General features: G+C 51.2%; 1 protein-coding gene across 1 annotated transcript; it reads left to right on the forward strand.

The window, feature by feature from the left end:
• Nucleotides 1-24,949, forward strand: RRM1 (ribonucleotide reductase catalytic subunit M1). The gene is made up of 19 exons (XM_045023917.1): nucleotides 1-140; nucleotides 2,698-2,786; nucleotides 5,985-6,162; nucleotides 6,874-6,974; nucleotides 7,734-7,793; nucleotides 9,998-10,037; nucleotides 10,830-10,992; nucleotides 11,673-11,814; nucleotides 12,404-12,487; nucleotides 13,951-14,112; nucleotides 14,813-14,892; nucleotides 15,450-15,651; nucleotides 17,030-17,179; nucleotides 18,688-18,909; nucleotides 19,200-19,276; nucleotides 20,348-20,483; nucleotides 21,191-21,286; nucleotides 23,124-23,312; nucleotides 23,922-24,949. Exons 1-19 carry the CDS (start codon nucleotides 122-124, stop codon nucleotides 24,108-24,110), a joined length of 2,379 nt encoding a protein of 792 aa, XP_044879852.1. The 5' UTR covers nucleotides 1-121; the 3' UTR covers nucleotides 24,111-24,949.
• The last annotated feature ends 813 nt before the right edge of the window (nucleotides 24,950-25,762 follow it).

Genomic DNA, 25,762 nt, shown 5'->3' on the forward strand with positions numbered 1-25,762 from the left:
GGTACGGCGGCGCGACGGGATCAACGGCGCAGTTGGCGGGAGCGGGAAGCGGTAGGTCGCGCCTGGAGCTCAAACACCCACCCGAGAGCGCGAGCGCGAGCGTCCGGCCCGAGCCGCTGCCATGCACGTGATCAAGCGAGGTGAGACCCCCCCAGGGCCCCTCCGGGCTCCCCCCCGGGGGCTCAACGGGCCCAGCCCCCCCCCCGGCTCCGGGCTCCCCACCCCCCGGGGGCTCAACGGGCCCAGCCCCCCCCCCCGGCTCTGGGCTCCCCACCCCCGGGGGGGCTCAACGGGCCCAGCCCCCCCCGGCTCTGGGCTCCCCCACCCCCCGGGGGCTCAACGGGCCCACCCCCCCCCCCCCGGCTCCGGGCTCCCCAGCCCCCGGGGGCTCACCGGGCCCAGCCCCCCCCGGCTCCGGGCTCCCCACCCCCGGGGGGGCTCAACGGGCCCAGCCCCCCCCCCGGCTCCGGGCTCCCCACCCCCGGGGGGGCTCAACGGGCCCAGCCCCCCCCCGGCTCCGGGCGCCCCCCCCCCGGGGGGGCTCAACGGGCCCAGCCCCCCCCCGGCTCCGGGCTCCCCACCCCCGGGGGGGCTCAACGGGCCCAGCCCCCCCCCCCGGCTCTGGGCTCCCCACCCCCGGGGGGGCTCAACGGGCCCAGCCCCCCCCGGCTCTGGGCTCCCCCACCTCCCGGGGGCTCAACGGGCCCAGCCCCCCCCCCCGGCTCCGGGCTCCCCACCCCCCGGGGGCTCAACGGGCCCAGCCCCCCCCCGGCTCCGGGCTCCCCACCCCCGGGGGGGCTCAACGGGCCCAGCCCCCCCCCGGCTCCGGGCTCCCCACCCCCGGGGGGGCTCAACGGGCCCAGCCCCCCCCCGGCTCCGGGCTCCCCACCCCCGGGGGGGCTCAACGGGCCCAGCCCCCCCCCGGCTCCGGGCACCCCCACCCCGGGGGGGCTCAAGGCGCCCCCCCCCCCCCCGCGTCCGGCCCCCCCCCCCCCGGGGGGGGGCACAGGGGCCAGCCCCCCCCCCCGGCTCCGGGCGCCCCACCCCCGGGGGGGCTCAACGGGCCCAGCCCCCCCCCCCGGCTCCGGGCTCCCCACCCCCGGGGGGGCTCAACGGGCCCAGCCCCCCCCCCCCGGCTCTGCGCTCCCCACCCCCGGGGGGCTCAACGGGCCCAGCCCCCCCCCCCCCGGCTCTGCGCTCCCCACCCCCGGGGGGGCTCAACGGGCCCAGCCCCCCCCCCCCGGCTCTGCGCTCCCCACCCCCGGGGGGGCTCAACGGGCCCAGCCCCCCCCCCCCCCCGGCTCTGCGCTCCCCACCCCCGGGGGGGCTCAACGGGCCCAGCCCCCCCCCCCCCCCGGCCCTGCGCCCCCCCCCCCCGGGGGGGCTCAACGGGCCCAGCCCCCCCCCCCCGGCTCGGGGCTCCCCACCCCCCGGGGGCTCAACGGGCCTTCGTGGTCTCCCCCCCCCCCCCCGGCTCCGGGCTCCCCACCCCCCCGGGGCTCAACGGGCCTTCGTCGTCGTCCCCCCCCCCCCGGCTCCGGGCTCCCCACCCCCCTGGGGCTCAACGGGCCTTCGTCGTCGTCCCCCCCGGCTCCAGGCTCCCCACCCCCCGGGGGCTCAACGGGTCCAGCCCCCCCCCGGCTCTGGGCTCCCCCCCGGGGGCTCAACGGGCCCAGTCCCCCGGCTCCGGGCTCTCCGCGCCCTGGGGGCTCAATGGGCCTTCGCCCCCCCCACGTCTCTGGGCTCCCCGCCCCCCGGGGGCTCAACGGCCCAGCGCCCTCTCGCCCCCCTCGGCTCTGGGGTCCCCATCCCCCCCCGGTGGCTCAGCAGATCTGGGCCCCTCAGGATCTCTGGAGTGCAGAGCCCCCAGGCCTGGTGTGGGACCATGGACACCCCCAGCTCCCCTCTCCCAGAGTGGGCACCCAGCCCCAGGGGCTGCTCCCCGGCAGGTGGGCTCCCTACCCCGTGTGATGGGGCTCCCTGCTACTTCTCCTTGCTCTGAGGTGGGTGCCCCCCAGATGGTGCTGAGCCCCCGACCCCAGCAGTGTGACACCCCTAACGCCAGCCCTCCCCAGCCAGTTCCTCTTTCCCCAAGGGGAGACCCCACAAATAGCGCTAGGCACCCTGCCTCTGGAGTGTGGGACCCCCTACACCTAATGCCCCCCCTTGGCTAACTCCTCTTTCCTGTAGTGGGGGACCCTACAGATGGCATCGAGCCCCCTGGAGTGTGTGCCCCCTAGACGTAACACCGGCCCCCTGGCCAAGGCCTGTCTGTTGGCATATGTGAGGACATCTACTCCCTGTGACTCTGGACCTCTACTAATTCCCCTCTCCTTGAGTGGGGCACCCCACAGGTGGCACCACTGGAGGGCAGCCCCCCTGGAGACTGGGATCCCTATGTCCTGTGACTCTGGGCCCCTAACATCTGGATCCCCACCAATCCCCCTTTCCTTGAATGGAGAACCCCACAAATGACATCAATAATCCCCGTAGGGCTGGACTCCTCAGCTGCTGCTCACAGAGCTGTGGAGCAGAGCCCTTGGAGTGTTGGGGAGAGCACAGAGAGAACTTGGTGGCCATAGATGGTGGTGAGGCCCCACAGACCCCTGCTGCGTGTGGCCGGCTGTGTCATTCATGCTGCTGTATAAAGGCCCATCTCTCTTTCTCTCTTCCCCTCTCTTCCCATACACCTGGTAGATGGGCGCCATGAGCGTGTCATGTTTGACAAGATCACTTCTCGGATCCAGAAGCTCTGCTATGGACTCAATGCTGACTTTGTCGATCCTGTGAGTTGATTTGTATCCTCTCCACCTTCCACCATGCTACAGTGGTGATCATTGAAAAGCCACCATTTGTAATCCAGGTGCCACCCAGTTATTTCCCTTTCTTAGTGTAAGGCAATGGTCTCCAACTTTTTCCGGGTGGCGGGCGCTGGACGACGACCCACCAAGGACCGTGGCCGGTGGACAAGCATCCGCTGAAATGCCGCTGAAAAGCAGCGTCACCAAGAGGCATCGCTGCCGAAATGCCACTGAAGTAACATCATCAATAGGCATTGCCGCTGAAATGCCGCTAAAAATCAGCGGCATTTCGGCGGCGGTGCCTCTTGGTGATGCCACATTTCTGCGGGATTTCGGCAGATGCTTGTCCACCGGCCACTACGCGGGCGCACGTAGATGCCCGGGTGGGCACCATTGCTACCGTGGGCACCGCTTTGGGGACACTGGAGTAAGGGGAGATGTTGGCATGTTCCATCACCCCTACGTGTGAACTGTTATCAAATGCTGCTTTTTTAATGGTAACCACTGTGTCCTTTACTTTTTTTTATACACAGTAGAACCTCAAGAGTTATAAACACATTGGTAATGTTCGTAACTCTCAAATGTTTGTAACTCTGAACTTAGGGTTGTTCTTTCAAAAGTTTACAACTGAATGTTGACTTAATACAGTTTTGAAACTGTACTGTGCAGAAGAAAAATGCTGCTTTCCCTTTATTTTTTAGTAGTTTATGTTTAACACAGGACTGTACTGTATTTGTTTTTTTGTTTTTTTTGTCTCTGCTGCTACCTGATTGTGTACTTCAGGTTCCAAATGTTGGTGTTCGTAACTCTGAGGTTCTACTATAACTTGATTCTTTCAGAGATTTTTGTTTGGCTTTCTCTCCCTTACAGGTGCAATGTCTGAGACAGAGATTTGTGTTTACCTGTTATAAATTCCTTTTAGTGGATCCCTCAAACATGGTTTGAGGTGATCATGTTCCTGGTGTTAGGAAGCTCCCTGCCATTTCATCTTGAGTATCTTGCTTCTCTTCATTAAAATAGTGTAGCAATCACATGGCTTTTTAAAAAATGTCCTTTTTACAACTCTCTTTATATTTATGTCCATGCCAGTCTGAAAGACACAAAAGTGTTCTTCAATCAGAAGTGAATTTCCCTCTCTTAACAGTACCACTGCCCTATTCGTTTGAACAGCCTAGGAGTTGATATTGACCCTGATCCTGCAAGCAGCTCCCCTCAGTAGCCATGCATGGCCCCATTAACATCCATGGGGTTTTTTCATGGACGTGAGAGTCCATCCATGTGGAGTAAGTTGTAGGATTAGGGCCATGGGTCACAAAGGCCCTATCTTTATTTATGTCTGTAAAACACTTAGGATGCTGTCAGTGCATTAGAAATAAGTAGTACTTTTCAGCCATGGATCTCAAAGAGCATTACAAAGAGGCAGGAGAATCATTATACCTGTTTTACAATTGGGGAAACTAACACATGGAGAGGTCTGTTGTCTTGCTGTCAGAGCAAGGAATCAAATCTAGGTCTCTGGATCCCTAGTACAGCAACCTGGTGACTGGGCTAATAACGAAGGTAGTTACTTTTTAGTTTATCTGCTCAAGATAATTAAGTCCCAAGAAGACTGCGAAAAGCTACAAAAGGATCTCAGAGAACTGGGTGACTTTGCAACAAAATGGCAGATGAAATTCAATGTTGACAAATGCCAAGTAATGCACATTGGAAAACATAATCTCAACTATACATATAAAATAATGGGGCCTAAATTAGCTATTACCACTCAAGAAAAAGATCTTGGAGTCATTGTGGATAGTTCTCTGAAAACATCCATTCAATGTGCAGTGGCATTTAAAAAAAAAAAAAAATCCCAGTGGGTAGATGTGAGAGAATCTCCACTTCTTGCCAAACTGTTTTAGTATTAACTATTTTTAGTTTAAATATAACAAATTACATGCCTGATCAGGCATGTGAAAAGCCAGAATGCTGTTTAGAGTTTGAAAATTCCTGAGCAAGTACAGGTTTGGATGCGGCGTTCCTGCTTTTGTGTTACCACTTCAACAGGACACATTAACATTTAGGAAATGAACTGCATAGAAAACCTTGTGCATGATCAGATGATTCCTGATCAATACCTCATTTTTATATTTCTTGCCCCTTCATACCTCCAAGATGTCGCTAGACATTTGTAACTTTACGGCCTGGTGCTTTCCCTCTATCAAGGCAGCTCAGTCCATAAATCACTTTTATCACCTGCTGTTTAAAGTGAAGCACATATTGTAAAACTTTGCTTGCAAACAGAAAATACGATGCTAGGCATTGGGAAAATGAGGTTCTTCTAGACCAGAGGTGGGCAAACTATGGCCCACGGGCCACATCCAGCCCATGGGACATCCTGCCTGGCCCCTGAAATCCTGGCCCAGGAAGCTAGCCCCCAGCCCCTCCCCTGCTGTCCCCTCTCCCTCGCAGCCTCAGCTCACTCGCTCCGGCACAATGCTCCGGGCAGTGGGGCTGTGAGCTCCTGGGGCAGTGCAGCTGCAGATGCTGCGTGGTGGCAGCGGCGTGGCCTGGCTCCAGCCGGGCAGCGCGCTGGTAGCGCCGCCAGCCACTGGTGCTCCAGGCAGCGCGGTAAGGGGGCAGGGAGTAGGGGGTGTTGGATAGAGGGCAGGGGAGTTTGGGGTGGTGATCAGGGGGCGGAGGTGTGGATGGTGGTTGGGGGAACGGGGTTGAATAGGGGCAGGAGTCCTGGGAGGGGCAGTCAGGAAGGAGGCGCGGTTGGATGGGGTGGTAGGGGCAGTTGGGCAGGGGTTCTGGTGGCAATCAGTGGACAGGGAGAAGGGGTGGTTGGATGGGGCAGAGGTCCCGGGGGCATGGGGGAAGAGTCGGGAATGAGAGGATGGGGTGGCGGGGGTCCGGGGGCGGTCAGGGGACTGGGAACGGGGGTGTGTGGATGGGGCAGGGGTCCCAGAGGGGCTGTCAGGGAATGGGGGGGTTGGATGGGACAGGAGTCCGGGGGTGGCAGATAGGAGGTGGGGGCCGGGTCACGACCCCCTCCCCTAACCGGCCCTTCATACAATTTACGAAACCCGATGCAGCCCTCAGGCCAAAAAGTTTGCCCGCCCCTGTTCTAGACTGTTGCTGTAGAGATGGGTTTGTCCCTGAAACACAGGTAGCTAACCTGCAGAATTCTGATTTCCCCAGGCACAGATCACCATGAAGGTGATTCAGGGTCTGTACAGTGGTGTCACAACTGTGGAACTGGATACACTGGCTGCTGAGACAGCTGCAACCCTCACTACCAAGCACCCTGACTATGCCATCCTAGCAGCAAGGATTGCGGTCTCCAACTTGCACAAAGAAACCAAGAAAGTGTTCAGTGGTGAGTGTGTCCGTGGGCACTTGAGTAACAACCTGTCCTCCCTTGTTGAGGAGAGAGCCAGTGGAGAGCTTGGAGCATTAGATGATATGACTATGGTAAACTTGTTCTTAAACAGGAGTGATTAAGTGTTGAACACGTGTATCTGAGACGTTTAGTTCCACCGGCTCGTCACCTGGCTGATGGTGATGCTATCGAATGGCTGGGCACACTGCACATATGCTGAGAAAGTTTGATTATGTAGTATTGCTCACATTATAGAGAAGTTTCTGCTGGACCATTTCACTGTTAAAACCTGGATGGCCTCACTGTCTCTCTCTCTCCTCATCCTAAAATAGAAACAGCTGTGTAAGGATGAGAAGAGACTAAATTAAAAAAAGTAAGTTACTTTTAGCCAAGACCCATTTGGTAAACTTTATATGGACTAGGCTTATTTAACATCTATATGACTACCACTCGACACTTTGTGTTCCTAGAATTTCTTTCATAAAAGCAAATTATTTTATGGCTTCTGAGTAGTAGATATTCCCTGCCATTGGACAGGTAGAAGAACAAACAAACGTGTATTTTTTTGAAGACACTCCATGTGGGCTAGGTTTGTGAGAAGTGCAGTGGTCCAGGCATGTTCAATGTCTGTAATTATAGTTTTCAGACCATGTAAATAAAAGTCTGTGAATGGCTTTTCTTTGACTCTTCTTTCCATTTCCTTTGTAGATGTCATGGAAGATTTGTACAATTATGTAAACCCTCATAATGGCAGACACTCTCCAATGATCGCCAAGGAAACGCTAGACATTGTCTTGGCTAACAAAGATGTATGTAGCCCTTCATGGGATCTGATGTTCCTAAGATCCAGCAAACTAAGTTCTGTGATATTTTAAACTTCTAAATACGAAAGTAAACCATGTTGGTTGTAGGACCAAAAAAAAATCGTGCACTGATGTAAATACTAACACAGACAGTGACTTCTCCATTTTGGACAACAACATTTGGAATTCTGACCACTGAAGGATACTTCTAATGCTGTTATTGAAGGACATCTATCCCTGCTCTTACATGGCCCCCAGCACTGTAGGATTAGAGTGTCTGAGGCTCATTTGGTAATTGGACAAAGAGTGGCTCTTAACGTAATAAAATAACAGAATCTCCTCATTTATTTAACAGAACAGTCTTTCAGGAAGGGAGATGAGGTTTGTTATTTGTATCCTTTTAGGTTGCAACCTGAGTGTGATTTTTTTTTTTTTTGTTCTGAATTTTCCTGTGTGAGGTCTAACTAGAATGCAGGTGTATGGCTGAGCAGGGCCAGAAGCCAGGATGTTGCCCTTAGTGGAATTTCATTAATACTTAGCATAGGATGCCAGCTGTATTTGCCAAGAAGGCCTTGCATATGCTGGTTTTCTGCCTGGTGCCTGTAGCTATGGAGTCATGTTGAGGCCAGAAGCATGAAAATCAGAGGCACTGAACAATAAGAACACTGTTGTTTTGGTAATGTGAAGCTGTGTGGGTCTGATGTTAGGGTAGATGGTTTCCTCAGTCTAAGTGCTTAACCTGTCTCTGGATTGTTTCATCCCCAGCGCCTGAACTCCGCCATCATCTATGATAGAGACTTCTCCTACAACTACTTTGGCTTTAAGGTAAAGACCAGATTTCATGTGAGAGTGAAGATTTAGGTTTTTTTTTCCCAAAGCCTTAACAACATAAGGAAAAAACCTAAATCATTTTAATTGCTGCAGAAAGAGTCTGTAGTAGTGAAGAAAGCTTCCAGAAAACAGTGGCCAAATTGAATGAGCCATGTGCTCCTTCCTCTATGATTTCTCAGCCTTGCTTTGTCTATGGTGCCTGAGGGGTATGCCAGTATTTTCTGAAAGCTTCACTGTGCCATTTTTATCGAGCACAAGTGCTATTTTTGACAGCCTCAAGACATCCATTAATGCACATTTAAATCCTTTGAGTGTATAGTTAGTTGGCCTTGGGGCAGGAGGGTGGTGGTGGAAAATTTTGCAGGGGAGCATACTCTTGTGCTGTGGCTAATAAAGCAACCTGTTTTGATTGGGATCATGTGCAATGGGGCTCTCCACAGTCACTCAGCATTGCAGTATATGCTCATGTGTTTAGCCCTTTGCACAGCTTCTGCACCATTGTGGTGGACTTGCATGCTTGACTGCTTTAGTTTGTGTTAGTTGGGGATTAGGAACAGGACACAGGCCCAGCATAAACTGAAACTACTGAAGGGGAAAGCAGGAAGAAAGGGTGAATGTGTATGAGAGCACTGCACCAGTTGATGCCCAGCACCTCTGTTTGTAATGACTCTGAAGTCTACATGCCAAATAGCTTCTCTCTATAGAAGAAAAGTGGGTGATGTGGAAGCTAAATACTCTGGGAAATTCTGCAGACAACCAGGCCAGTGTGAGGCTGCAGCCTCTTTGACCTGGGTTGATGTATTACAAGGCCAGGGCAAAGGTGCATTCCATTGTAGCATTTGGGGTGTAAGTTCCCTGCAGCAGAGGCATTGGACGCTCCGCCAGATTCTGCTTTGCACATGCTATTCCTCAAGGAGTAACTGAATCCAAACACATCAGGTCTTCATATTCCAGATAAAAGCTTTCCCCCACTGTTCAGACAAGCCACACATCTGTCCCCTGCGTGTCCTCCCATTTATCTCTGTGCATTCTTCCATGCTGTTGCACAGACCCTTCTCCCACAGCCAGTCTGCGTTGCCTCTGTTTTCTCCTCCATATCCACCCTTAAAACACACTTCTTCAGGGAGCTGTTTAGGGTCCAACCCTGTGAGATACCCACTGAAATCCATAGGAGCTGAGGGTGCTCGGCACTTCATAGGATTGGTCACTTAAACCCTAGCTCTGCCCTCCTTGAAGCTCTAACAAAATCAGCCCCCCAGTTCAGAACTGGGCAGGGGAGATGCCCCCCACCTCCAGCACTGGGATCCCTGTGGCATCCCCCTCCTCCAGCTTATGTGGACTTAAGGAAGAGAAACTTCAGAGAGGAGCCAGCCAGAGACTCAAGCTGATAGAGCAGCGGCATAAGCAGAGACACGGATGATGCCGTCAGTATTTTCTACACTTCTGATTAGACGTTCTGTCCCCTGTGCTGATTGCTGTTTGCTCCAGCTCCCTTTTCCATCCTCCCCAGTGTCTTCACCACAGCCTGTCTCCACACCTGCCCCTCTTAACCTTCCTCCTCTTCCTTCACTTGTTTTCCCATTTACTTTATCCCCTCCTCACTAACCTATTTCAGCTCCCCTCCTGTCTCCATCCAGTCTTGTGGAACTAACACGATTGCCACCATTGCACTGTCTACTCTTTGTTATACACACTTTCCCTACCCTTGTCTATTGGATTGTAAGCTCTGGCGCAGCGACTGTCTACAATGTGTTTCTTCAGTGCCCAGCACAATGAGGCTCTCATCTTGGATAATTAATGATGACAGTATTAGGAAGTGTACTGAGGGAAATAGTACTCTTCCCCCGCCCCCAGTCTCTACCAAAACCATGGATCGAAGGGAAATACTAAACCTCACCATGCATTCACTCCTTTATCTGTACTGTGTCTGCGTAGATTGCGGACTCCACAGGGCAGGGACCTTGCTGACGTATGACTGGATAGCATCTAGCCCACCTCGGATGCTATATCAGTAATAAAGGTTGAAGAAGAGCAGGGAACTGAGCTTGTATAGGAAATCTGGTACTGGGAGAGCCAAGCTGCTTGAGAGTTGGGTTTTTGGTCCCAGAGCTTTGTGCATTAATCAGTACAGCTTTTAAACTGGAATCTGAGCGACTGATAACTGAGATGCCTCTTTTTCTTTATTTTATTTTTTTAAGACTCTAGAGCGCTCCTATCTGCTGAAAATCAATTCAAAAGGTAAGAACGGACTGTTCCTGTTGGATGTATTCTCTGCCGGGGTCTAAATGGTTCTAGGTAGCTTCCTTCACAATTTTCAGTGTCCATTATTTTCCAAGAGGGTACAGCATATTTGTAATTTGCTTGTCCACATCAGAAAGACTTGCTTGTGTATTCCCCCTTCACCCACAAATGCTCCCTCCCCAAACATCTTTTAGTAAGAAATAAGCATCTCTTTGCCATAGCTGCGGGAAGGCTTGTAATTATTAGTTACAGTGGTGCATTGTTAGTTGGGTGTTTTGTTTTAAATAATGGTTGCATGGGGCACTTCATGCATCCAGCACGTGGTTCCTATTGGCACAGAGACCACTCATGCACCAGAACACCCAGAGTGTGTTCATCTCCAGCAGGCTGATACCACGTTTTAGGAATTGCGGTGCGAGAAGTCCATTTGCAATCTCACTGTTTGGTGTTTGGGTATTTGTAATAGAGCTGAAGTTGTCATGGCTAGAACGCCATCAATTTCAACTGTTGTCACCGTGTGTCTGAAATGTCATGGGCATCCCTAATAGTGAGAGTTTATTTATTTATTTATTTTATTTATTTTATTATAATGTACCTCGAATCCTGAAAATGGTTAGCCTCTGATTCTAACCACATCAGTATAAGTAAGAAATTTGGGGCCTAGAATTCTGACCGTTCAGGCTTCTTCAGTGGCATATTTTAGTCCCTCTTATTAGCACGATCTGTGTCTGTCAAAACTGGCTTTAAATGGAATGCTTATGTTCCTGTTCTCTCGCTTCTGGTGTCTAGTCGCTGAACGCCCCCAACACATGCTGATGAGGGTATCGGTGGGAATCCACAAAAATGAAATTGATGCTGCGATAGAAACCTACAACCTTCTATCTGAGAAGTGGTTTACCCATGCATCTCCTACACTCTTCAATGCTGGCACCAACCGACCTCAGCTGTCCAGGTACCTCAGGATGCCAGGCTTGGCTCAAACTATATGCAGAGGAGGGTGCTGGGCAAGAGGTGGTTTCTGTTTGAATGAAATGTCCTGTGACAACTTTTAAAATGGGCAGCTGCACTTTGGTGACCCTTAATTAAAATTATCTGTAATTTGTCAAATATGGCCCAAAATGTGTGTGTGTTTTTTTAATATTTAAAGAAAAAATCCACAAAAGCCTAAGCCAATAGAAGTGATTCCATAACTATCTTTTTAATCCCTAAAAATTGTTTAAACACTCCCTTCTCCTGAAGTGCATTAGAACCTAAAAGTGAAATTAACTAGAAACAAGATTAATCATGGCTAGTAACTATTCGTTGTCCAAGCTGAGATGCTAAAAACACAAAAATAAATGGTAAGAAATAGATTTGATTTTTAAAATGTTTTAGTCTCTGTGTTACTTAGGTTAAAGAAATTAGCTTTTAAAAAAACACGATAATTAACCTCAGCTGCGCATGTGAACCTCTTTAAAAAGTGAGAGCTTTACAATGCTCTGCAAATTGCATCATATTCTTTGCTTCACTTACCTGACCCCTAAAGCGTTAATGATGCCAGAGAACCCCCGGCAGGTTTCTGCATGCCTTCTATGGTATTGTTCGCTCTGATTTTGAATTGTCTGATGTCAACTCCCCTTTGTTTCCATTCAGCTGTTTCCTGCTGTGTATGAAGGATGACAGCATTGAGGGAATCTATGACACTCTAAAGCACTGTGCGCTGATCTCCAAGTCTGCCGGTGGAATTGGTGTTGCTGTGAGCTGTATCCGAGCCACTGGCAGCTACATTGCTGGGGTAAGTGAGTAAATGGCACACCATGCTGATTTATACCTTCATGTGTCAGGGAGGTACATCTAACCCAGTAGCTTGCACCTTCTTTTTATGGTATCCTTTTATGAAGCCAGATATCATAAAGTTCCTATTACAGTGCTTTGGTTTCAGATTGAGGTACGTTCAGAAAGAAGTCAGTGTTTCATCAGACAATTAGTTTTAATTTGTAAAGAAGTAAGATATGAGAGCAGATACCTCAGGACTCATAAACTGCTGGATTTCTCCATGTTATGCATGAGCAATAACACCTCTTGCAAGTTTCCAAATAATGCTTTTGAGTATTTTAACACAAATGTAAAGCAAAGCACATTAAAAATGTGGTTTGTATAAACAAATGCTTATTAGAGCCCTTGTTAGCTGACAGTGAGTGCTACTTCCATGTTGTATTTAAAAAATTAGTTCTCTTGTAGCCAGCTTTTATCTGCAGTGGGCAAGAAATGGCTTTCATTGTAAGGGCCTTGATGTTTGCTGTGTCTCACTGGCAGTCTGTCTAAGAGCAGCCTCACAAACCAACCAGCTTCCAGAGGTTGATGGTTTTCATGTGTCTTTGCAGACAAATGGAAATTCCAATGGGCTTGTCCCAATGCTGAGAGTCTACAACAACACCGCCCGCTATGTGGATCAAGGTGGTAATAAGGTATGTCAACTTCCAACCAGGAAGGAAGGTGGTGATGGAAACTTTAATTGAATGTCTTAATAAGCCAGCAGTGGGCTGTGGAAAGATTGACGATTAGCACTGATGAACTGGAGCAATGGCTCTACGTGGCATGTACTAAAAAGCAGTATCCTGTTCCCATCGCATGGGTATTTGGTTCTCCCTTCATTATGAACTGCACAGTGCAAGTGTACCTTTCACTGCCTATCCTAGCATTTAAGGCAGGAAGGGCCTACCACTGTATATCCCAGGCCACCACCCTTACCCAGTGCTCTCACACTAAACCCAACAACCAAAATGAGACCGAAGTATTACAAACCACAGGAAATTCAGCTAGTATGTACCACAGGCAGAGAATGGGGGGACTGAGGTGCACCAATGCATGAGGCCTGTGCCGTTGTGGTGAAATGATTAAGTGAGATATACCCAGATATTCCTGGCAGGTGACCCATATCCACGCACTGCAGAGGAAGGCAAACCCACCACAAGGTCACTGCCAATCTGACTTGTAGGTGAGAGAGGAATTTCTCCCCATATGGCGATCACTTAGACTCTGAGCATGCGAGCAAGAACCAGCCAGCCGAGCACCTGAGAAAGAGAGAGCATGCTCAGTGCCACCTCAGCCCTGGCCCAACCCGTCCAGCGTCCCATCTCCATCTGTGGCCATCCCTCATGCTTCAGAGGAAGAAGATAAAAAAACTCCCCCAGAATACACTGATGGGGGGAGGGGAAATCCCTTCTGGATCCTGCAGGTGGCTAGCTGAAACCCTGTGAGCTTTTTAGGAGCATAATAGATAAACTAGAAGTGAGCCCCAGAACTGCTGAGATCTGCCCCACACCATCACAAGCAACCACATCATACAGTTACACTCATAAATTTGTCCAGCTGTCTCAAAACCAATTGTTGTTGCCCCCACAACTCTTACTGGGAGGCTACAAGTTCTGTTTCTGTAAAATACCCACACCAGTAAGCTCAGCCTCTTCCACTCGTTTATAAGTAGTTCCTGGAGTGCCTTACGTTGAAAATTGTCCGGAAAGAGTCCTGCAAAAAATGAAGCACTCCACAAATAACCCAGAAGTCAGTAGAAAGCTTGACCAGGCAAGGAAGTCTTTCACGTGCCCAGCTCTTGTTGAGCACTGGAGTTGAAGACGTTTCAGATGCTTGTTCCTTTTGACTGAAACACCATGTGGCCAGTCCCAGAGAACTCAGTCCCAGGAAGTGAGAGTGAGTGTGACTCTGCACCTGGTGTATCTGCCTTGATGGGACTTCAGAAAGACAAGCTCCTTCTAACAATGGGGGAAATTATCTGGGCCCCAAACCATGTAGGATCTAATTGTGCACAGCTGGTGTCCGTGTTTACACAGCAGCTATGTGATTATCACTCTACTCCCATGTGTTTCCCTTGCGTGTCTGGTTCTGATCTTGGCTGTGTTTTGTCTGACAGAGACCCGGGGCCTTTGCCATCTACCTGGAGCCATGGCACTTGGACATTTTTGAGTTTCTTGACCTGAAGAAGAACACTGGGAAGGAGGAGCAGCGAGCCAGGGACCTCTTCTTTGCCCTCTGGATTCCCGATCTCTTCATGAAACGGGTAGAGACTAACCAGGTGAGGAGATGTGTTGGTGCAGGACAGGGTCGGCTAGTGGAGCAATAGCATTATTCCAGAGTCTGCAGCACGACCCTGAGATGGAATTTGAGATGTGCTGTCTCTTCCTACTAGCAAAAGAACTACCTAAAACAGTTGCTGCAGAGCAGCTTACCTATGCAGATAATCTACAGAGTGCTTTGGGTGAGCTGCAGGGCACTGATTATACCACATCACCTGCGTCTTTGCTCGGCCTCAGAGCACTGTTCACTCACCCTCTTGTTCTCAGATTAATTTTTGACCTCTGGAAATTTCTTTTAAATGCTGAAAAGCTGCAGTAAGTGAAACATTGAACTTTCCTCAATAAACAACCCCCCTTGTGCCTGTGCACATATGCTTCAAAGTGGGTTCTGTTTTGAGGAGTAAGCAGTCATTACAGGCTGAATATTGTCCTTCAAGCGGAGGCTTAGGTTTATCTAAAATCAGTTACCTGAATAGTTTTAACTCCTGCTAGTTTGCATAACCCTTCCCCTTCCCTGAAATTGCAGGGTTAGCCTCATGTTTCGGGAGGTGGGGAAATTAATTTGTTCATCGTTTTCGCATCAGTACTGTGCGTGGGTCAGGAGGTGTTCACTGGGTATCCCGGGATAGCAGACTTCCATTCTGTTGATGGAGATGGGATATCTAAGGATCTTCTCTATCTTTTTCCTCTCCTTCATAGGACTGGTCCTTGATGTGTCCAAATGAGTGTCCTGGCCTAGACGAAGTTTGGGGAGAGGAGTTTGAGAAACTGTATGAGAGGTATGAAGAATGGACAGAATTCAGAGCAGAGCTGGCTGTTTACATCTCCCATTCACTGAGTTTCCATCCCTCTTTATATGGGTGGCTGTGTCTGTATCTGGGAATTTGGAGCCCAGTGCTGTCCTACCATGTTCCTGTGAGTTCTGTTCATGGGGTTATTAATAAGGATGGTGAGAGGGGATGTCTCCTTCTCCCACATTGAAATTCTGCCCAAGATGGGGACAAGCCTGAACGATGATCTCCGTTTAATAAAGACAAACAGGGAGAAATCTCGGTAAGGGGATTGGTGGCTTCAGGTTGGACTAGCCTCATTTGTTGCCTGCCATGCAAGAGAGAGTGCACTGATCAGTTTCATGCCCCTTGTGAGTGGGAGGAGACCCAGCATCCTGTCCCTAAGTCATCTGACTGGCCAGTTCAGATCTGGCTTGGACCACAAATAAAAGGATCTGGCCGCCCAGTGAAGTGTCACTGTACTAGAGAATCCCCCCACCCCCTTCACTAGCTCTTTGCTGAGCCCAGGGAAAGAAGCATTAAAGGAGCGTTTGCTTGTCTTGCAGTTACGAGAAGCAGGGCCGTGTCCGCAAGGTGGTGAAGGCCCAGCAGCTCTGGTATGCCATCATAGAGTCTCAGACCGAGACCGGCACCCCTTACATGCTGTACAAGGATTCTTGTAATAGGAAAAGCAACCAGCAGAACCTGGGAACCATCAAGTGCAGCAATCTGTGCACAGAAGTAGTGGAGTACACCAGCAAAGACGAGGTGAGTAGGGACATGGGATTTACTCCAGCGCCGATGGGGGAGCTGTGCCCGTGCCAGGCTCGGACATTCAGATACAAATCTATTTTCAAGTGAGGGGAAGCTTTGTCTTTATGCGTTCTTCCGTTTGACCTGTTTTTTCCCCTATCCTTGGGGTTCTGGGAATCATGGCCAGGGGATCTTCAAGACAGACAGTTAGGGAAACTGCATGGCATGTTGAATTTAGGAAGCCATCGTGTGTCTCTACGGCTTTTCCATAGGCTGTTCATGTTTTCCTATAAGAAGTGGGTATAAGGGCTCAGTGGGGAAGTGCCCTGCTCCATTTGCATCTGCCCATGGCTGCTATAAGGGTGGGTGGGGCTCGTAGTCACTATGGGGGGCTGGGGCTTATACTGGTGCTTTGGTGAAGCTTGTGCATCCTGTTTTCTATGGGGTCAAGAGGGAATCCTTGAAACCTCCGGAGTCCTGGAGTAAAGTGGGGCCCTAAACAGGATGCTCCATAACTGAGACCTGCACAACTAGCTGTCTGCTTTCTGTCCCTTGACTGGGGGGCAGCTGCTCTGGGCACTAGAGGAGCAGAGTCCCTGGTGAAGCAGAGGAAGAATGAGGAAAGGAACCAGTGCTTGGCACAGTTTTGGGCATAGCCAGTGTAATGCCACGCCCCCAGTGGGTCGTCAGCAGTGGGGGTCTAACCTGAGACCACTAGGTCTAAAAGCAGGCGCCTCTGCTGCCTGAGCTAAAGGAGACAGCTCAGTTAGCTCAAACGCTCTAGCCCATTACACAGCCACTGTGTAAGCACGGGTTACGCTAGGAATTGTTGGTTTGATCCTTCTGGGGCTGGCGGGATTGTATAAAAAATGAGCAAGGAGAGGCTGCCTGCATATCCCTGACCTAGCAGGACAGTTGGTGCTGGGATCAGCCACTCTAATGTTGTGGCAGAGCAAGGTGATAGAGGAAATGGTTGGGGATCAGGGTCTGGAAGGCAAGGAGAGGCAAGACCTTCAGCAGATAAAGTGAGCAGAACTCCCATAGTGCTGAGGGATATCAGCAAACCTACAGGGATTCCTCCACTTTCTTCTGAGGTGCCTGGTACTGGCCACTATCACAACAGGGCTAGATGAGCTTGAGAGCTGATCCATTACAGCATTCTCTATGTTCCTACAGAGGTCAGGAGTCTTCAGGCAATCTACATACTTGCCACTCTTGGGCTATGGGATACATAGGATGAGGCAGATGTTCTACCATCTCTGCCGGTTGCACTGACCTGTTAGTTTAATCTCCGTGTGTCCATTTCCTCTGGGTAGAGAACATGCTCTGGGGGCTGGGACTCTCTTGTATTGCCTAATGTTGGCTGATGCTTCTGCTCCTGCTTTTGTTCCAGGTTGCAGTTTGTAACTTGGCCTCCATAGCCCTGAACATGTACGTCACGTCGGAGCACACTTATGACTTCAACAAGCTGGCTGAGGTCACCAAAGTCATAGTCCGAAACTTGAACAAAATAATTGACATCAACTTCTACCCTGTGCCAGAGGTATGGGGGAAGGTGCAGCTGGGCTGGAGTGGGGGTGGAAAGGACCAGGTGGACAGTCTGGGAACAAGGGAGTTGCTGTGTTACAGCTGGCGGGATTAAGGTTGAAGCAAAATTCATCCTGCTATTGCATGCTATAAAATTGTCTGGAGTTCTGAATCTGGCTAGTAAGTGTTGTTTTCTGCAAATAGAACTGTGGTAATGAAACACCCATCTACCCTGCTGCAGCAATAGTCTCTCATCGGTAGTCTGGCTCAGCACCCTGAAGCTTGGCAAATTCCAGATGTGATGGAGGCTTAGTTGGAGGAGTAGATCCTCCCCTACGAATGCTTTGCATGACTTAGAATAGGACATAGGCAGTCCCTTCCCTGAAGAGCCTACAGAGTAAGGAAGACAGGCATGGTAGAAAGAGTGCTCCAGGAAGGCTGAAGGAAGTCGTACGAGGTGTTTGGTTTTATTTATTGCTGACTGTTTCTGTGGGCTTCACAGACGTACCTCTCAGGAGGTGGAAGGGTTTAGTGCAGAGGAATTGGGAAGGCATTCCCTGCATAGGGCAGTGTGGAGATGGCTGAGGGAGAGTGAGACTGGCCTCCTTGGTGGGTGGAGCGGAGGTGAAAGCAGGTCAGTACGCCGTAACGGACCGGCTTCCGCAGGCAGCAATTTAAAGGGCTTGGGGCTCCCAGCAGTGGCTGGAGTCCTGGGCCCTTTAAATTACTGCCAGAGCCCCGCTGCCGGAGCCCCAGGGTAGCGCAAGCGATTTAAAGGGCCCGGGGCTCTGCTGCAGTAGCGGCGGCTGGATACCCAGGCCCTTTAAATGGCCCCTGAGCCCTGGGGCTCCCAGCCACCTCTCCAGATGGTAGTTCTGGCAGTGATTTAAAGGGCCCGGGGCTCCCAGCCACCACTACTGCAGCCGGAGCCTGGGCCCTTTAAATCTCGATCTAAAGGGCCTGGGACTCCAAAGGCCTTGCCTCTTCTGGTTGAGGCCACGCCCCCTGCTCAGGACTCCGGTCTACTAAGTCTGTTAACTTACTTTCACCCCTGGGGTGGGGCAGTAAGAGACCCTGGCCGAGATCCAGGCTGGAGTGGAGTTTTGCAGGTTTTGAAGGAGAGAACAAGGGCCGCGCTTCTCAAAAGTGACTGGTGATTTTTGGGCGTCCAGCATGAGACTCCTAAGAAGGACCTGGTTTTTCAGGAAGTGCTGAGCACCCATCCTCAGAGCACCAGACTCCTTTAAGGGGCCTCAAGTTGGGCACCCAAAGTCACTTGTCTCTCTTGGAAGACATGGCCCTTGTCCTCCCCTTCAAGGCCCTATGTAACATCAGGTGACAAAGAACTAGTAGAGGGAATGAAAGAGAGGCTGCTCTGGCCGGACTGATGGACAAGGAAGGGGAAAGTGAGAGGCCGTTTTGTGTGGACTGAAGGGGATGGTGGCCGCAGGAGTGAGTGGATGTGTTGGCAGGGTCATGTGGTTCTGATTTCTACCTTATATTGTCCTCCCCCCTCAAACACAGGCTGAGCTCTCCAACAGACGCCATCGTCCCATCGGCATTGGAGTGCAAGGTCTGGCGGATGCGTTCATCCTGATGAGATACCCCTTTGAAAGCCCCGAGGCCCAGTTGTTGAACCAGCAGATCTTCGAGACCATTTATTACGGTGCTTTGGAATCCAGCTGTGAACTCGCCAAAGAGCTTGGCCCGTACGAAACTTACGAAGGCTGCCCTGTCAGCAAAGGCGTAAGTGACAGTGTCAGGTCTCCAATAGAGTAGAGCTAGCATGAGGGCACTTAAAGTGGCTGGCTGAGTAATCACTAGGCTAGCTGTTCACTATCCACTAGTGAAAATGGTGGTGTGGGGGTCTGCAAAATTCCAGTAACACATCTTCACTGTCTGACGCTGAGCGTTGAGTATTGAAGTGACTTTTTTGTTTGATTGATTTTACACGGTGGTCTTCAAAACACAGATGAATTGCTGCCCCTACCCCAAAGAGCCGCTGTCTAACTCAGCCCACGCCTCTGTTCTTTTAGATCCTACAGTATGACATGTGGAACGTCACCCCTACTGACCTGTGGGACTGGAAGGCTTTAAAGGAGAAGATTGCCAAGTGAGTAAATGCCCCAACGAGTATTGCTCAGTCTGTTAGATGCAAACATCCTTTGATGATGGTAGAGATTACTGTTTTAATTGCCTGAAATATGCTGGTTTCTTTTGAAAAAGATTGTGTAGAAATGGCACCATCTTACTCAACAGATCAGCTTTTAGTGACAAGTGTTTTACTGTCTCCTATTCCCGCTAGCTCTGGAGATTCCGTGCACCAGAGACTGAGCGAGCTGGGCTTTTCTGGTTCATGCATTTCCAATAGACTTGTTTGTTCAGTTCCAGTGGATTACAGGTCACTGCATTTGCATAGGTGTGAGGTGGAAAGAACCCGATCTGGCTCTAGGAGCAGAGGCTGGGTTTGCAGGCTGACAGGGAAACAAACCATCTAAGCTGAGCACATCGGATCCAGGAATCATGGAGAGGCAAATGTGAATCCTCATGATGCTTTAAGATTCACTTGAAGGGGGTTTAACTTTCAGGTTTCCCTCAGCAAATCTTTCCCACTGTTACTTTGAAAGGCGAGATATGTTTGCCAAACTTGGCTGTCAGGAGGCTGCACATTTTTGGAGGCTTTTTCCTTTTACCTGGAGGGGCTCCTGATCATCTTGGAAACAAGTTTTTTGGGAAAATCCTCTGCACGTCCACTGTGGGGGAAGAGGATGTATTTTCACGCAGTGCTTGTTTGTCAGTCCACCTTAATCGCTTCCCCATAACTGAGCCATTTGCGACGCTCTGGTGAGGAGGAGGATAGCTGTGGTGGAGTTACACTTCCACGTCACCCAGACTGCAGAGTGCTTGTAGGAGAATGCTGAGCCTGTGTGAGGTGTTTCAGGTCAGGCTGTTGAGATGTGGCGGTGAGGAGTCAGGGGGCTTAAGTGGGGTTAGAAAGGGCACTGCTGGATTTGCTTGCCCTTTCTATTTTACAACATGGTTCCTGGCGCCGAACCCTGATTCTTCTCTTTCCAAACTATGCTTAGGGTTGTGCTTTCCAGTGGAATTCATCTCGCAGGTGCTGGTGTCATTCTCTGGTTGGCTGAAACTTTAACCTCTGATTGTCCTTGCCTCTCTGCATTAGATACGGTGTTAGAAACAGCCTGCTCCTTTCTCCAATGCCAACTGCTTCTACTGCTCAGATCTTGGGCAACAATGAGTCCATTGAACCCTATACCAGTAACATCTACACACGCAGGGTCCTCTCGGGCGAGTTTCAGGTAAGGAGGCCGGGGCAAATGTGGTAAATGGCTTTTAAACATGCAGGCTTTTGGCAGCCAGCAATGTTCAGTAAGACAGAAGCAGCACATTGTATTAGTCAATTTATTTACCCCGTATGTCCCTCTCCCATGCAAAAACATGCCAAGGAAGATAAATGACTAAGCCAGAATGTTCATGCAGTGCCACAGTGTGTAACTTGACTGCCCTGGGATATGCTAAAGGGGCCTTAATTACAAATTCAAGAAATGCTGGTTCTGCTAGAGAAGGTCCCTGTGAGACCTCAGTGTTGCCTGCAGGATTGATTGCCGAGGAGGGAGACACCTAGGCCTTAGGGAAAGTTCAGAGGCCAGAGGGCTCATCACGGAAGTGTCAGGGGGAAAGGTTTCCACATATAAAGCATTTACTAAAGTGTATCGACAGGAGGTGTAATTAAGGTACAAATGCTAGGGGACTGGTCACACTGCAGGAAAGGGAGGAGCTAAATGAAGGGAGAGATTTAGGGATAGATAAGGGGAAAATCTGACACAGGGGCTAGCTCCTTAGAATGTAAGATTGGGTTCTGGGGCTATTTGGGGACCTGCCTGCACCATGTAGGTGGGGGTGTCCCCTACAGGGGGAGTTATTCCTGCCATAAGGCAGGCGATGGGCTCTGTGAGCACAGAGCTCTTCCCTTCTCTGTACATCTAACGGGCTCCGCTTTCTACAGATTGCTAATCCGCACTTGTTGAAAGATCTGACGGAGAGAGGCTTGTGGAACGAGGAGATGAAAAACCAAATCATCGCCCACAGTGGCTCTGTGCAGGTATGTGAGAGGAGCTGGGATGAATGTGGTGGTGAAGGCAGCAGGTCAGGCGTTCCCAGGAGCTGGCACGGGTGCTTGAGGAGGAGGGCGGGACCTGCCACACATGCTCAGTGTGTGTTTCACGCTGCTCCGCCTTTGCAGCGTCTCTGTGGAAGGGAGAGCTGGGATGTTGCATGCTGGCTCTGACAAAGCAGAGAGCCTCTGAGAAGCATTCGAAGAGTTTTCTGACCACAGGGGTAACTTGCCATTTCTGAAGTTTTCTGGAATGTGTGTAAGGGAGGCCTCCACTGGGTATACGTGTTCCTACCAATTAGTAGAACAGGCACTAGGTGGATGAGTTGTTCCCTCTAAGCCAGGGGTTCTCAACCTTTTTCTCTCTGAGGCCCCCCTTGACATGCTATAAACATTCCAGGGCCCAGCAGGGCCGGGGTACCTTGGGGTAGGGGCTTTGGCATATTTCTGGGGGGCAGGGGCCAGTGGGGCTTGAGCCACCTCCGCATGGCGGGGTCCAGGGAGGGAGTACCACTTCGACCCCCGACTCGCCTCAGCAGGCCACCCGCCTGTCTGGGCGGGGGGAGGGGTGCACAACCAAAAATTATAACTCAAAGTTGGGGGGCTTAGCTCAAGAAGTGTGAAAACAGCTTAGGGTGCAGGGAGCGGGTATCTAGGGGCTGTGTGCAGACAGGGTAGCTCAGCGTTCAGGGAGAGAGTAGCTGGGGCTGTGTTCTCACAGGGGGGTGCTGTGGTGCAGGGAGAAAGGTATTAGGGGCTGTGTGCTGGGAGGACTCTCCTGTGGTCCCTGTTCCTGGACGGGTCTGTCAGCCACAGAGCCGGGGATCCCCACCCAGGGGGCTCTTACTGGCTGCCTCTTCGGGAGCAAAGGGGACTGGGAGCTGAGGAGCAGCTTCAACCTGGGGCACCAGCAGCAGAGAAGGGAACGCTGCTGCTGCCTGCCCCAGAGCACCAGCCAGAGCAGCAGCTGCCCCAGGGCACCAGCCAGAGCAGCAGCTGCCCCAGGGCACCAGCCAGAGCAGCAGCTGCCCCAGGGCACCAGCCAGAGCAGCAGCTGCCCCGTGCTGCCCGGCTCCGGCTTCCCACCTGCGACCTGGCCAGGGAGTGGGGAGAGGAGATTTTTGAGGGGGGGAGAAGCTGCCCCTGGGACCTCTGTGCTCTTGCGCTGCAGTTCGGGGGTGGGCAATGCCCTCCAGGTCCCCAACTCTGCTCATGGACTGACGGCCTCTGCCCCACAGGGAGCACCAGGGCTCTGGGATTCAGCCCCGCACCTCCAGGCTTCCACCCCGCGGGGGTTGGGGGCGCTGGGGATCGAGGCTTCAGCCCTGTGCCTCCTGGCTTCAGCCTCATGGTTGGTGCCGGAGATCGGGACTTCAGCCGTGGGGGCCCGCAGACCTCTGGTTGAGAACCGCTGCTCTAAGCTGTCCCAGAGAATGGTAGTCTGCTTAGTTGTGTGTGTAAATGGGGGAAACTTCAGAGCAACCAATAGACCTAAACCAAGAACCTGCTGTGGAGATGTTGGCACCCAGACATGAAAAGCAAAGGAGTCTCTATGGGCTCAGTAAATTGTGCCCTTGAAACATGCTGAGGGTGAATGTCCTGCTAATAAAACCCTTTCCCTTTGCCCTGAGTTGGGAGGGTAACAGCTCCCTTTCTTGTCCTGATTGGTTCTTGCCTTGGAGACCTGGTTGAACAGGGCCTTCTCCTTTAAAGTGTTGCAGTGCGGTTTGGTTTTAGCCAGCGTAGCTTGTTACGGGTTGCCATTATGTGGCCATTAAGGTGGTCATTGGGAATGCTGCCTAGTAACCAGTCCTCTTCCTTTCAGAACATCCCGGAGATTCCAGATGACTTGAAGCAGCTCTATAAGACGGTCTGGGAAATCTCCCAGAAGACCATCCTCAAAATGGCAGCTGACAGAGGCGCTTTCATTGATCAGAGCCAGTCCCTGAACATCCATATTGCAGAGCCCAACTATGGCAAACTCACCAGCATGCACTTCTTTGGGTGGAAGCAGGTATGTGGGAGCCTGCTCACTAGTTGATAGCGTTTGGATTGACGCATTCGGTCACTAAAAGTTGGCTCATGTGGTTCTTAGAAATAAGTCTGTTTCCCTTTCATTGCCATTAGCAATATCTCTCCGCTGCTGCGGTCTGGTCTATACGAAAAACCTAGTTACGTCATCCGGGGTGTGAAAACCCCTCACCCCTGAGCCCTGTAGATAAGTCAGCCTAGCCCCTGGTAGGTAGTACTAGGTCAACAAAGGAATTCTTCTTTCAGCCTAGCTACTGCCTCTTGGGGAGGGGGAGTCCCTACGCTGACAGGAGAGCCCCTCCCATCGGTATAGGTAGTGTCTACATTGGCGCAGCTGGAGTGTTTCAAGAGTAGACAAGCCCTGAGGATGAATGACTAGGTGGTTTGGGGCGCTCCCAGCATTGTTCCTATCTATGGATCCTAGCATGGTAGCCATAGATCGTTAGCTAATACTGTGGGGTGATTACGTCCTATTGGGGGGCCATTAACGAAAGCAGCTGCTTGGCTTATGGGAAGTGTCTCTCAGTAGCCAGAACTCAGCCTGAGCTCCAGCATAGTGTGATTCCCTGACTCACGTGCTTTCACCCTGCAGGGTCTGAAGACAGGCATGTACTACCTGAGGACAAAACCAGCGGCCAAGCCCATCCAGTTCACCCTGAACAAGGAGAAGCTCAAAGAGAGAGAGAAGGTGTCCAGGGAAGAGGAGGAGAAGGAGAGGAACAAAGCAGACATGGTGTGTTCGCTGGAGAACAGAGATGACTGCCTGATGTGTGGCTCCTAACACACCTGCCCTTTGGTGCCAGCACAGCTGCTCCATCTGGCTTAATCTCTTCTAGAGTAGATAGGTCTAGTTTTACTTCAGTACATAGGGTCTTGCTGGGACTGTGATGGGGGGTGGTCAGGGAGTAGTGTACAATGCTTTCCCCATCCCGGGGTTGAGGCCTGTACACACACACACATATATCACGCAAAAGACATTTATATGTATCCCTTTTGCAGCTGAGCTTCCTGGAAACTAAGTGCTTTTGTATAGTCTTGCATTATCCACTGTAGATAGAAATTTCCTAAACGTAGACAGGTAACAGGCATTAGCGTTTTTCCTTAAGGATGAGTTCTGTGCACTTCAGACAGTTGTCCTCATTTTACTACTGTGCTTATGTGGCTCCTGAGGAATGAATTTCCTTTGCCATAGTAACGTGGCAGTGAGGAAAACCTCCCTGTGCTCTGTCTGTTGTGGCCAGGGGCGTGTTGTGTTAGGCTGAGGAGTTCGGCTGACACCTGCTCGAGCGACCCCTCACAAGGAGCTCCTGGTTCTCCCCAGGTGCTGGGGGGCAGACTGGCTATGTGTACATGTCACATGCACGTTTCTTCGCCATCGGGGCAGAGCATTGCACTGCAGAGGGGTTCCCTTTTTTCCTGTTACCAGGAAACGGAAAAGCTGTTGCAGCACACTTGTCAGTACCAAAAAACCTGGGTGCTGGTCAGCTTCTGAGTAACCAGCTTAAGTGTCCTGCTCTGAGAGAGCCCTGCTGAATTGCACATTCTGTCTCCTTTCAAGAGCCAAATCTATCTGGCTGGGCTAATTGTTTGATGGTTCTAAAATAAATGTTTTTACCTTTCTGTGTTCTTAACGTCCCTTATTAAGGCAGCCAGGACTTTGTGGCCTAGTTTTTGAATATTTATTGAATTTCCATATCATGCCTACTAACTCAGCTCTTTAAACTAGATGAAGAGACAATAATAAAGTCTAAATGTTGAGGGCATGTACAATATCTCAATACTATAGTAGAGTTGTAGACCTGCTGGTCACAGGATATTATGGCCTTGTCTACACTGCCACTTACAGCGCTGAAACTTTCTTCGCTTGGGGTGTGTGAAAAAACACCCGCCTGAGCGCTGCAAGTTTCAGCGCTGTCAAGTGGCAGTGTAGATAGTGCTATAGTGCTGGGAGCTATTCCCCTCGCAGAGGTGGTTTTATTATAGCACTAGGAGAGCTCTCCCAGCGCTGGAGCAGTGACTACCCAGGCCTGCTTAACGTTGGCTGTGTAGGACATACCCTTGGAGAGACAAGGTGGGTGAGGGGATATCTTTTTATGAGGCCAACTTCTGTTGGTGAGAGAGACAAGCTTGTGAGCATACACAGAGCTCTTAAGGTCCCGGAAATGTGCTCTGTCACACCTGAACACAAGGTGGAACAGATTGAGAACCACTGCCCTAAACAAACTTTTGTTCTGGTGACCCCTTTCACATAAGAATGGCTGTACTGGGTCAGACCAAGGGTCCATCCAGTGCAGTATCCTGTCTACCAACAATGGCCAATGCCAGGTGCCCCAGAGGGAGTGAACCTAACAGGCAATGATCAAGTGATCTGTCTCCTGCCATCCATCTCCACCCTCTCACAAGCAGGCTAGAGACACCATTCCTTACCCATCC

This window comes from Mauremys mutica, chromosome 1 (genome assembly GCF_020497125.1).
Source record: "Mauremys mutica isolate MM-2020 ecotype Southern chromosome 1, ASM2049712v1, whole genome shotgun sequence".
In the NCBI taxonomy this organism is placed as follows: domain Eukaryota; kingdom Metazoa; phylum Chordata; order Testudines; family Geoemydidae; genus Mauremys; species Mauremys mutica.

What these genes read in the sequence shown, in the direction of transcription:
- RRM1 (XM_045023917.1), top strand. An exon ending in TTGTCTTGGCTAACAAAGAT is followed by an intron (nt 6,975 to 7,733) that starts GTATGTAGCCCT and finishes TTTCATCCCCAG; the next exon opens with CGCCTGAACTCCGCCATCAT. An exon ending in CCCACAGTGGCTCTGTGCAG is followed by an intron (nt 21,287 to 23,123) that starts GTATGTGAGAGG and finishes TCTTCCTTTCAG; the next exon opens with AACATCCCGGAGATTCCAGA.